Consider the following 13,556-nt stretch of genomic DNA (forward strand, 5'->3'; position numbering starts at 1 on the left):
TTATTAGGAAGAGAAAACAAATACTACAATGACAATAACAGGTGAAATACTGTTTTTGACATTAGATAAATGCAAAGAATTTAGAGGGTTCAGAGGAAAGAAAACAGGTCTGTTTTCAAGGGAAGAGTAGGGAGACAAAACAGTTCACATAAAGGTGGGAGCATTTCTGTTGGTGATTGAATGAGTGGGACAATGACATGTATGGGTGGATTTGAGAAAGAAAAAAAAGAGCATGAATAAAAGCATGGTATCAGGAAAACAAAGGATGTATTCAGCGAACGCTGACTGGTTCCATTCTGACTACAGCATCAAGATACATGCAGGGAGAAATGGGAGGTAGATATACAACTGTTAAGGTTGGCTGAGCATGGAGAATCTCAAGCACCCGTGCTAAGGAGTCTGAAATTACTATGAGATCCAGTTAGCATTTTGCAAAGTACAATTTCAAATTAGTTAACTCTTAAAACAATACTAGAAGGAGAAATGAATTCAGGTTCAACTAACAGTTATGAAAATGGACTTACATATGATTAGATCTTCTTCCTCTATTTGTTTTCTTCCCTATGACAGGAGTGCCAAAATGTTCAGGGTTGGTGAGTGGGAGCTGGTCTAATGTCTGTGGGTAAGAACATAAACCCATCAAAGTTACGACGTAGCAAGTTCTTTTTCCCTTTTAAATCAAATCAGTTTAAGAATATGCTTAGATTTGAAGATTAAAAACTGCCCCAAGGAAGACTAAAATACAACTTTCCTAAAGAGAGACAACTGTCATTTCAAAGATATTAGAATAAAGATGAATGAACCCATTATTGGGGGGGGGAGTGAAAGAAATTCAGTTGTTCTTTCTTCATGGTTTCATTATCTATTTGAAGGCTGAAAGACTTCTAAGAATGATTAAAATACAAAACAAAACACAGCTCAGTAGAAAATAGACTGGAGAGATACGAAATTTATATGTAAGGACCTAGCACCTGCATTGGAGCCAACTGCAAATAAAATTTCTCTTTGTTCAAAGGGAATCATAATCCATAATATAAAATTCTTAGTAACAAACAAAATTATCCAAAAAAAAGCATCAACTGTTTGAAAAAAGGCTTTAGGTAGGATATATTATTACTCTGCAAACATTTTCTGCAATCAACTTTTTTTAAAAAATATGTAAATATTGACTTTTCTAAATTTAATTTTCCCTTCCTTTTTAATCTGCAGCATCCAATACGGTGCTTGGTATGAAAATAATGATCGGTAAATAAACATGTCTTGTTGTCAACTGACAGTTCATGTCAAACCCTTTGTCCCTCACCCCATCCTAAAATAATGATTTCCAGGTGAGGAATTGGTTGTTGGTTAAAAGCAGAATGAAGAAAAAAGGGATCCTGGAATGATTCCCTTCATTTCTCAATATCAGATACTTCTTAGATTTTTCTTGTCATTATTTCCTGAAAAGATTTATATAACTAAAAAGTTAAGGTCTCAATCTGAAGACGCTATCCTAACTAACTGAATTCTCTGAATATCAATTTTGATAATCCTACTTTTTCTGCCTTTTTAAGATCTTCCACACAGTTGCTATTCCTTTCATCCAACAGAACCTCTGCTATTACAGATAATTTCATGAATACCAGGGGAACTAAAGACCCCACAAAAACTGTCAGGATGGGAGTGAGGGTGAGAAACTACTTCGGATAAAGACTTCTCAAAGTTACAAACCAGGGTGTTATATGAAAGGGTATATATCAATTTGGATTTAAAAAAAAAAATCAGACTACCTAAATATAAACTGTTAATATTTAAAACTTTTATTTTTAAAACAGATAATTTTGTTGAAACAATGATGAACTAAAATGTGAAAGGGGAAGCATATTAATAATCTTGCATAACTTATTAGATTGCATAACTTCTGAGAATATATGTAAATGTACCTGAGGTACACAGATCTATGTATCCAACAACAAAGAATACTGATATAGGTAAAAGGTACTACCCATAAAACATAAAGATCAATTCCTTCAGAAGACAAAATATATTAACTTTTTATAGGGCATAAAATCTAATCTTTCAAATCTAGCTTAAGTCAGGCATTTAAAAGATATTTAGAGGGGCATCTAAGTAGCTCAGTCACTTAAGCATCTGACTCCTGATTTCAGCTCAGGTCATGACCTCGAGGTCCTGGGATCGAGCCCCGTGTCCAGCTCCACACTCTGCGGGGAGTCTACTTGAGGATTCTTTCTCTCCCCCACCCTCTGTTCCCTCACTCTCTCTCTCAAATAAATAAAATTTTAATAAATAAATAAATAATAAAAAAATCTGGAGGCAAAAGTTGGTCCAAATACAGTAATATACCAAACAAAACCTCTTTAGAAGTCACTTGTCAGGGGTGCCTGGGTGGCTCAGTCGGTTGTGTCTGCCTTCGGCTCAGGTCACGATCCTGGGGTTCTGGAATCGAGCCCCGCATCGGGCTCCCTGCTCAGCGGGGAGTCTATTTGTCCCTCTCCCTCTCTGCTTCTCACCCCTGCTCGTGCGCTCTCTCTCTCTCTCACTCTGCTCTCTCTCTCAAACAAATAAGTAGAATCTTTAAAAAAAAGTCACTTATCATTAACTCCTAATTATGCTTCCCAAGAGCAAAAAATTTCAAAGTACTATATTTGGTAAACAGAGAAAATAAATTAATCTAGATTCACTTTCGGTCAAGCTAACAGAAGGATTAAACGCCCTGCCTCACTCCCCTAAAATTAAGATTGCTCTTGTGAAAGCAGAGACTTCTATTAAGTACTGTAATTTCTATTTTAAGCATCTGGTATTCACCAGTTACAGGAAAGAAAATATCCAGGATTTCTGATTTCTCTCCCTATGTAATAAAGAGTTAGAACAGTAAGAAGCCGTATCTCTGTCCCTGGCCTTAAACCATGTCCAGGAAGGTAGGAGCACCTTTATTTCAAGTGAGAGAAAAGACTGCGGGGAGGGTAGAATGTGTTGCGTCAAAACCTAAAGAGCAAAAAGCAGAGACTCCTAGCTATACTGAAGCTAAAAGAAAATTCCATAGGCCTAGGGGAAACATGCCTATGTCCCTGTTTCTTAAATGGGCTATAGGAAATATGGAGCTGAGATTTTACCCAACTTTTCTTTAGAGTTTTCAACTGCACGTAGTAAATGCACAGCAAGTAACAGCTGATGAAACTACTTCTGAATTATATGCTCTGCAGAAATGCCCCAACCCCCGGGCAGTGGCAACACTCTCACTAAGCTGGTTAGGGCTAGAATCAGTGATGTTAGTGCTGGAATTCAGACTGACAGAAGTGCTGTTGTGATCTCTTATTACGAAATCTTTTAAATTTAAGTCTTTAAGTATGTAGCTTATTAATGGAATTAGTGACCCCAAACACTGCCAGTGGCTTTTTGCTCAAAGACCAAAGTTATTACTGATAATAACAATGCTCTGAATAATTTTTCAACAAATTAAAAATGTTTTTTGAAAATATGAAAAATATCAAATAAAGGGAAGGAATACACAGATGGCAGATTAAATACACTCCTGGCCATGCTATCACAGAACTCAGTACATTTATAATCTTAAAATATTTGATTGTTTGATTAATGCTTTTTCTCCTCCAACAGATGGTAAGTTACTCGAGGATAAATTCCATGTCTACTTGGCCTATCCTTGTGTCTCCAGTACCTCACATAACACCTGGCTTATGAGAATGGGATATGGAACAATACACCAGTATTCTAAGTACCCTCTAGCAAAACATAGAATCTAACACATATAGACACACACAGTAAAAGTGGTCCACCTTGAAGATGAGAAGGATACACTGAACTACTTGCTCATATTGCTTCAGCCTTTACACTACAAATGTCTTATGAACTACACAATTCTACTAAAAAAAAAAAAGTATTTTAGATATTTTAGATATTTCTCTGGATTAAATAAATAAGGCACATGCCTTCACTAAGCATATGAAAAATCAAGTCTTCAAAGCCCCCATATTCACTCACTGACCTACTATAACTGTACACATATTCTAAGGGAAATGAAATTATTTTTAAGAATTATATAAACTTAGGGGCGCCTGGCTGGCTTAGTCGGAAAAGCATGCAACTCTTGCTCTCAGGGCTGTGATTTTGAGCCCCACACTGGGTGTAGAGATTAAATAAATAAACATAAACAAAATTACATAACTTATAAAGAATTGTTACTTTATCACTGCAAAAAGCCAAATTCACTGCAAATTCTAAAGCTGTATTTCCTATATTTAAACCTTCACAATTAATTCAACAAATATTTACTGAAGGCTTTCGTATAGAAAACACTGCTGGGAAAAGAAGAGCCTATCAAAATGACAAAAAGATGGCTATTACCCCCAAAACAGCTTAAAATCTTACAGGGAAAATAAGAAAAGTAATAAAAAAAGACCATCAAATAAGAATAAGAGAAGTGCCAAAGGATCAAAGGATAAGGGATCAAATCTGGTTAGAAAGCTCATGAAAGACCTCATGGAGGAACATTAAGAGGAGCAGTACTCAGCAGAAACCAAGAAAAGAATATGAATCATAATCTGAAAATACGAAGTAGTCTTATAAGACAGAAGTACAGGAAAATGGGGCACCTGGCTGGCTCAGTCAGAAGAGCATGTGACTCTTGATAGTGGGTTGTGAGTTCAAGCTCCACACTGGGCATAGAGATTACTTAAATAAAAACTTAAAAAAAAAAAAAAGGGGAAAGAAAAAATAAGTCCAAGGAAATGTTACAATATGAGACTGAAAAAATAGGCTGGTATCATAATACACAGAACCTGTCCCAAATTCTGAACTGGATTAGGAATTCAATTATTTAAGGGAAAGGAAAAAAAAAAAAATTATATATATATATTTTTAAGATTTTATTTATTTATTTGACAGAGAGAGACACAGTGAGAGAGGGAACACAAGCAGGGGAGTGGGAGAGGGAGAAGCAGGCTTCCCGCGGAGCAGGGAGCCGGATGCGGGGCTTGATCCCAGGACCCTGGGATCCGGACCTGAGCTGAAGGCAGATGCTTAATGACTGAGCCACCCAGGTGCCCCAAGGAAAGTATTTTCAAAACAAGAAAATATAAAATAAAGTTTAATAGTTTAATAAATAATATAAAAACATCCCCCAAAGAAACACTGTTCTAAATAGTGACAAGAAGAAAAGTAATCATGGTTTGGCCACACTGTGCATTAATTAATATTTATAGGCTGGATTATAGAATCTGGATTATAGAACACTTTAACAATACGTCCATTTTTAAAATTCTGGATTGCAAGCTACTGATTTACAAAACTTTGTGAACCCTCCCTCCATTCTTACTAACTTAACACCTTTCAATTCTAGAGCATGGCTTTGGTACTAGAAAATCCTGGTTTCAGAACCAGCTCTGACCATCAGTTTCACCACTTGTAAATTGAAGATAATAATGCTATCTACTTCATAGTGTTATGAATGTGATGATGTAGGTAAAGCAGTGAGCAAAGTCCCTGGCAAATATAAGCACTTCATTTATTCATCTGACTACCATTTATTCAGCTCCTACTCTATGCCAGGCACTGTCCAAGGAACTGGGAATGAGTGGTGAAGAAAACATATAAAATCCCCACCCTTGTGACACATTCTAGGGAGGGAGGCAGACAAATAACTAAGCACATACATATCCTGATGTCAGAGAATGACACAAGCTTTGAAGAAACCTCGGTCAACCTAGAAGGATTAAAAGGATGGCAGGGACTAGTGTAGAAAGGGCAGTCAGGCAAGGCATCTTTGAGGAGGGGCTATAATAATGTCAGCCAGCAGCAGCAGAAGCAGTAGTAGCAGTAGTAGTTAGGGACTGCTTACAGTAGCTACAGATCCTTTCATGATGAGGGGGTTCAAGTGGATTATAAATGGAACATCTCTTTTCTACAATTATTTAAAATTAGAGTCTACATAAAAGTTGCCTGAAGATAACAGTTAAGCAAGATCATTGAATTTTCATTGTGGACAAATGCTAAAATATTCTTTTTTTTTTTTTTTTAAGATTTTATTTATTTATTTGACAGAGAGAGACACAGCGAGAGAGGGAACACAAGCAGGGGGAGCGGGAGAGGGAGAAGCAGGCCTCCTGCCAAGCAGGGAGCCTGATGTGGGGCTTGATCCCAGGACCCTGGGATCATGACCTGAGCCGAAGGCAGACGCTTAACGACTGAGCCACCCAGGCGCCCCAATGCTAAAATATTCTTAGAAAAAAAAAAGGATATATCACCTGGTACTCAAACACAAGGCCTTAAAAACAGGATTCACAGATTACATGATAATGGTATTAATGAATTTTCCTGATTAACAAGTAAGTTGCCTGAGTTGAGAAAGAAAAATATGCTCCCCCTAATACAAAATATGAAGACACAGTCATTCATTAAATGATTACTTACTTCACTTTCAGCAAAATGCCTCTCTCCTTTCAGGCACAGTGAAGATCGTCTCAGTGTCTTCTCATCTCCATCATCAAAAACTAGGAGAGGAGGTAAAATTGGAAACTACTGAAGGATTTTTCAAAGATTAACACGATGATATAAATTATCATTTAATTTTCTGAGTGCAAACAGAACCAGTGTTTCAGAAGATTACATTTGAAATTCAGTTCACATTTTATGTTTTCTAACTGACAACTTCAAATACAGAATATGCTTTCCAATTTCTAGCAATAAGGAAATAATATACCTGAAATGAAAACATCTTCCCTGACCCAGAAAACACCAAAAAAAAAAAGAAGTTAGCATTTTAGGAAGAAATAATTTAAATGCTAATTAACCCTTCTCAACATGGTAAAGGAAAAGCAAGTTTTCCAACTGGTAAATACTGACAGATTTACCGAGAAAACAAAAAGAATACAAATGTATTTATTCCGACTGCCCCTAAAAAATTACTCTGCTTTTACTATTTAAAGCAGGGTTTCTAAACCTGAGCACTACTAGCATTTTGGGGCAGATTATTCTCTGTCGCGAAGGGCTATCCCGAACACGACAGGACAGTCCGCAGCTTCCCTGGCTGCTAGCCACCGGATGCCACTAGTGGCTCCGCATTCGCGACAACCAGAATGTCTATGGACATTGCCAAGTGCTCCCCACTGAAAACTACTTATTTAAAGTACTAAAATGCTCCAGCAAATTTACTGTAAGTTTATGCGTACACAGAATATATGTATATTTTATACTGTAATTTTATAGCATATACTTACATTCCTCACAAATCATGGGGAAAAAATACATCTATTCTAAATAAAGTTACCAGGCTTTGATTTTAGAAATAGCAGTTTTTACCTAAGTAACAAAATTAGGTTCTTATATATTAAGTGAAATTTCATGTGAGACTGGATAAATAACTTTTAGTACAATGTTTTAATGTTGTAACTAAAATATTCAACGAAAAAAATGCCACATTTATGAGACTGACTACCATACATAATTACCATCTAGACTTACTGCACAGAACATGCTCACAGTCTTGTCACCTACATAAAGTCAAATTTTCCTGTCTCAAATTAAAATTTCCCCTCTCTTCACCAAGTTTTTCCTCACCCCACAAAAATATAGAGAAAACTCATCTATACTATTTCAAAGGTCCATCAAATTTTGACAACATCAAAGACATTTTAACTAGGTGTTTACTCTCACCCATGAGGTCATTAAAGAGTAAGAATTATTCCCATTCAATAAATAATACCAGGATAATTGGCTATTAATTGGGGGAAAAAATATGACATTTCAGAATGTCCAAAAAATAAAAAATAAACTGTAGATGAAATAAACAGCTATTTGCAAAACAAAAATAAAACTATAAACTGAAGAATACAATGGAAAATAAATTTATAACACTGATGGAAGGAAGCCCCTTAAAACAAGATTCAAAACTAAAACTACAAAGGAAAAGGTGACCACAGGAAAAACTGACAATATGAAAATTGATAGTGAAAATAAAAGTAAGTAGGAGAAAAATACTTGCAACTAAGGTAGCCAGGGGTTAATATTCAGAATATACAAAGATCTCATGTCCTAAAAATAAGAAAATGTAACCATCCCAACAGGACAAGGGGGAGACTGGTAAGACACTCTAAGATGGTAATTCAAAAGGGGCGCCTCGGTGGCTCAGTCAGTTAAGCCTCCAACTCCTGGTTTCAGCTCAGGTCATGATCTCATGGATCTTAAGATCAAGCCCCATGCCAGGCTCTGCACTCACCAGGGAGTCTGCTTTAAAATTCTCTCCTTCTGCCCCTCCCCCCACTCACGCATGTGAGCCCTTTCTCTCTCTAAAACAAGTAAGTCTTTAAAAAATAAAAAAGATGGAGGGGCGCCTGGGGGGCTCAGTTGGCTAAGTGTCTGCCTTCAGCTCAGGATGGAGCCCCACATCGGGCTTCCTACTCAGCAGAGAGTCGGCTTTTCTCTCTCTCTCTCTCTCTCTCCCCTCCTCCCTCTGCCCCTCCCCACTGCTCGTTCTCTCTCTCAAATAAATAAATCTTAAAAATAAATAAATAAATAATAAAAAGATGGTAATTTGAAAGAGAGAAAATACAAATGAAATGATGTTCCTTTCAATAAACATATGAAAAAAATGTTCAATCTCACTTAATCACAGGAGGGGAGTATTAAAACAAAACTGAGATACTACTTTGTATCCAGATGGGCAAATATTTTTACAGATTACTAAAATCAACTTTTACCTGGGCTGGGAAAATGAGTGCACTCACACACTGTCCATTGAAGTGTAAATGAATACCCTCTTCTAGAAAGGCAGTTTTCACTACCTAAGTTTTAAAGTACATTTCACTTCACTATGCCTGGTCCTCAGTGTACACATACACCAGGAAAATACAAGAATAATGTACATGTACAAGACATTCAATCCAGCATTTATTGTAATGGCAAGAAAATTGGCAACACCATCAGTAAAAGAAAATAAATTATGGTACAACAAATATGAAACATACTACTATAATTAAAAGAAATTTCTCTGTTGCACAACAACATGAATACACTTAACACCACTGAAATGTACATTTAAAAATAGTTAAGATAGAAAAAATTTCTTTAAGATATATTTTGAAGTGAAAAAAGCTACAAATTCAACTGTATAATATATACACTAATTTCAAATTATACTTTATGTACATACTTATGAAATAAAAATTTTTAAGACCTGGAAAGATTAAAAAAACATTAACAGCAAAACAAAAACAAAATATATTAACAGTAATAATATCTATGGCATTAGGGGAGGAACTGAATCAAGGAAATTTTGATTTGTATTTTTTGAAAATACATTTTTAAAAGATTTATTCCCTTACCTACAGTGTACCAACTTGCATCTGTTAACTTATTGATAACAGCTTCCTGATATGCACCATCAAGATTCTTCACTTCCACAATAGCTCCGACCTAAAGTATTTTTAAAAAGTTAGAAAAACTTTTAGAAGGTAAATGAATAAAACAAAAACTAGCTCTTTTTTTTTTTTTTTTAACTGAGTGCACGGTGGCGAAGAATAAAGAAACTACTGATTTGATCTGTCTTAAGGCGCCAGCAGTTTTACCTACCACTGTTTTTGTACCATCAGTGAAAATGTCAACACAGTAAAAAAGGTAAATAATATCTAAGTATTGTTATGAAAATAGTTTTGCCCTTACAACCTCCCTGAAAGGGGTCCTGGGAGCCCCCAGAGGTCCTCGGACCATACTTTAAGAACCATGATCTCTGAAGTTGACTATCCTTGCCTTATATTAGCACTCATCCTTCAAAGAGGCCGAGGAAAGGTAGAAACAAGAAAGAGCTTTGACATTTCCTTAAGCGTTATAATGTTCCACTAATGACAATCATTTAAAATATTTTCCATCTAATCAAGAAAATGCCGATAATTACATTTATATGGTCTTTGTAACTACCTCAAACTAAGAAGTTTCTGCACAGTGGAGGATATCATCAACAAAATGAAAAGGGAACCTACTGAGTGGGAGAAAATATTTTCAAATATTTTATCTGATAAGGGGTTAATTATCCAATATATAGAGAACTCATATAACTCAATAGCAGAAAACCAAACAATCCCATTAGAAAATGGGTAGAAGATCTGAACAGACACTTTTCCAAAGACACACATGTGCCCAACAGGTACATATAAAGATGCTCAACATCACTCATCATCAGGGAAATGAAATCAAAACCACAATGAGGTATCACCTCACACCTATCAGAATGGCTATTATCAAAAAGACAACAAAAAGCAAGTGTTAGCAAAGATATGGAAAAAAGGGAACCTTTGTGCACTGTTGGTGGGAATATAAAATAAATTGGTGTACAGCCACTACAGTAAACAGTATGGAGGTATTTAAACTAAAAATAGAACTATGACCCAGCAATTCCACTACTGGGCACCTATCCAAAGAAAATGAAAACATTAATTCAAAAAGGTATCAGCACCCCCATGTTCACTGCAGCATATTTACAACAGCCAAGATATGGAAACAATCTAAGTATCCACTGGTGGATGCATGGATACAGGAAAAAATATACAGATAATGGAATACTATTCAACCATAAAAAGGAAGGAAATCTTGCCATTTGCAACAACATGGATGGACTCTGAGGACATTATGCTAAGTGCAATAAGTCAGATAGAGAAAGACAAGTATCATATGATATCACTTATATGTGGAATCTAAAAAATAAAATAAACAAACAAACGACCAGAAGCTCATAGACACAGAGAACAAACTGGTCATTGCCAGTGGGTGGGAAGGGAGTGGGGAGTAGGCAAAATGGGTAAAAGTGGTCAAAAGGTACAAACTTCCGGTTATAAAATAAATTAAGTCCTAGGGATATAAGGTACAGACAGCATGGTTACCCTAGTCAACAGTACCATATTGCATATTTGAAAGTTGCCAGGAGAGTAAATCTTAAAAGTCTCCATCATAAGCAAAAAAAAAAAAAAAATTAAACTATGTATAGTAATGGATATAACCAGACTTACTGTATTGATGAAACATTGAATCAGTATGTTGTACACCCAAAACTAATAAGATACTATATGTCAATCATACCCCAATAAAAATAAAATACAAGTATATGTCTTTATGATGATAACAAAAAATAAACTTGTTCAGAGAGAGACTGTTAGCCCCACACAATGCCCAAAATGGGGAAGGAAACTGGAGAATTAATAGAGCTCTTATTAAATGACTACAGTCAATAAATACATGATTTAATAAGTGGTCTAGGTATTACATTTCATGTGAACTCATTAGAAAATATATTGAGATCAAATGACCATCACTTTTGGTAGGTTTATTTCCTCTAAGAGAAACATTTATCCAAATGTTGACAGTTTCTATCAGGTAACAGAAAGCTATGAAGTATATTAGGGAACAATTTAAACTCTATACACACGCAAAAAAAAAAAAAAATAGACCAAAAAAAAAAAAACTTTAACAATCTTGAGACCAAAATTTAATATACCTGCCTATGTCAAAATCAAAATTGGTCCTTAGCCCTAATCACAAAGAACAATTCAATACAGTAAGAAAAGCCAAACAAGTAAAATAAACCAACTGTGCCATAAAGAGGTGGGAGCAGAAGGAGAAAAAGAGGGCCTGAGGATACAAAGTGGTTGCCTTTTCTATCTCTTCACAACACTGAGCATATTTTGTAGCTGGCAGGAGCTGGCCCAAGCCAATGCAAACAGGGCACCTGTCAGTGAGAGCTATGCTGGTGTGCTTCTGAGGCAAAAACACAAATAAGGCACAGAAGTGTATGTGTTCTGAAAATTCAGAGGGCACATGCTTCAATGACAAGGGGGTGACCCTATCAGAATTCTAGCTCTGTCATTACTGGCTGTCATGGCCAGATTATTTTATGTCCCTTTAGTGTCTTATGTAAAGAGCTGTTAGGATTATATAAGATAGTATGTGCAAAAGACTTATCAGCACAGCACTAGCACATACTAAGTGCTAAACAAATGGTGACAAGCATCATAAGTATACATGTTTTGTCTTTTTTGTCCCTGAAAATGATGAACATGTACATGTAACATTAAAAATGGCACCTACAAAACAGAAACGGTGGAAAATAATTTTTATAAGGCAAGATTTTTTTTTTTTAATTACAAGCTTTAGCTCTCTATAGTGCCTACTAATGCTCTGGGGATCCAATTAAAAGTCTTAAAAAAAAAAAAAAAAAGGGCGCCTGGGTGGCTCAGTTGGTTAAGCGACTGCCTTCAGCTCAGGTCATGATCCTGGAGTCCCGGGATCGAGTCCCGCATCGGGTTCCCTGCTTGGCAGGGAGTCTGCTTCTCCCTCTGATCCTCCCCCCTCTCATGCTCTCTGTCTCTCATTCTCTCTCTCTCTCAAATAAATAAATAAAATCTTTAAAAAAAAAAGGCTTTAAGTCAACCACAAACAAACAACTGGCAGATACACATATCTAATTCCCCCCAAAAGTACAGCTGTGTCAGTAAAGGATTTTTCTTGTATCTATAAATGTTTCTTCAATTTTGTTAGCATTTCTTAAAACTCACCCAGGCAGGCCACTGTCCAATTTTCAGACATTCAAAAGGGCCAAAGAGCACACCGTGGCTACCCACATATTCCCTTTAGCTTGCTCACTAGTAGAAAGAGTGGTACTCATTTCACCCACCAGTGAGGAGAAATGAAAGCAAATAAATAAAACTATCTGTATGTAACCTGCTTATCAATTTAATTGCCTGATAACCCTTAAAAAATTTCATTTGCCTGTAGTTGCTTCAACAAATTAGCACTCTAAAAGCTCTTTGTGGCTCAGTCAGTTAAGTGTCTGCCTTCGGCTCAGGTCATGATCTCAGGGTCCTAGAATCAAGCCCCATGTCGGGTTCCCTACTCAGCAGGGAATCTGCTTCTCTCTCTCCCTCTGCCCCTCCCTGCGCTTGTGTGAACACACACACACACACTCTCTCTCTCTCAAATAAATAAAATCTTAAAATAAATGAATAAGGGGCGCCTGAGTGGCTCAGTTGTTAGGCGCCTGCCTTCGGCTCAGGTCATGATCCCGGGGTCCCGTGATCGAGCCCCACATCGGGCTCCCTGATCAGCGGGAAGCCTGATTCTCCCTCTCCCACTCCCCCTGCTTGTGCTCCCTCTCTTGCTGTGTCTCTCTGTCAAATAAATAAATAAAATCTTTTAAAAATAAATAAATGAATGAATGAATGAATAAATAAATAAAAGCTCTGAGGTTCTTAACGTGTTGGGGTTTTTCCCTCACTTTTCACATCATCACAGAACCTCTGTCACTTAATCCCTAATTCATCACCTATTAATTCTGGAAGTGCAACATGGTGAAAACTAAACATGTGAGTAAATAAAAAGCAGTCAATGCTTCCTTGATCATTTCTGACCACAGGTTTTCCTATCACATCAAGTTTCACTGAACATTCTATTGTTTTCTACTGGTCTAGTTAGAGAGAATTATGTTTATCAACTCAGTAACAGCCAATGATTAAAAAGAAATGACCAAGTATAATTTTTAATGTCTCCCATTGAAGCAT

The 13,556-nt window shown here is 36.4% G+C and overlaps 1 protein-coding gene across 3 annotated transcripts in view; it reads right to left on the minus strand.

Annotated features, from left to right (window-relative positions):
* Positions 1 to 13,556, minus strand: part of ARID4B (AT-rich interaction domain 4B) — a 144,411-nt gene that overhangs the window by 66,801 nt on the left and 64,054 nt on the right. For all 3 annotated transcript variants that reach the window (XM_032430409.1, XM_032430410.1, XM_032430408.1), the window contains exons 5-7: positions 9,336 to 9,426; positions 6,427 to 6,506; positions 525 to 616 (exon numbers count right to left, since the gene is read on the minus strand). In XM_032430409.1, coding sequence (XP_032286300.1) covers positions 525 to 616; positions 6,427 to 6,506; positions 9,336 to 9,426 — 263 coding nt within the window. The remainder of the gene's footprint in view (positions 1 to 524; positions 617 to 6,426; positions 6,507 to 9,335; positions 9,427 to 13,556) is intronic.

Source organism: Phoca vitulina, unplaced genomic scaffold (genome assembly GCF_004348235.1).
Source record: "Phoca vitulina isolate PV1807 unplaced genomic scaffold, GSC_HSeal_1.0 scaffold43, whole genome shotgun sequence".
NCBI lineage: Eukaryota > Metazoa > Chordata > Mammalia > Carnivora > Phocidae > Phoca > Phoca vitulina.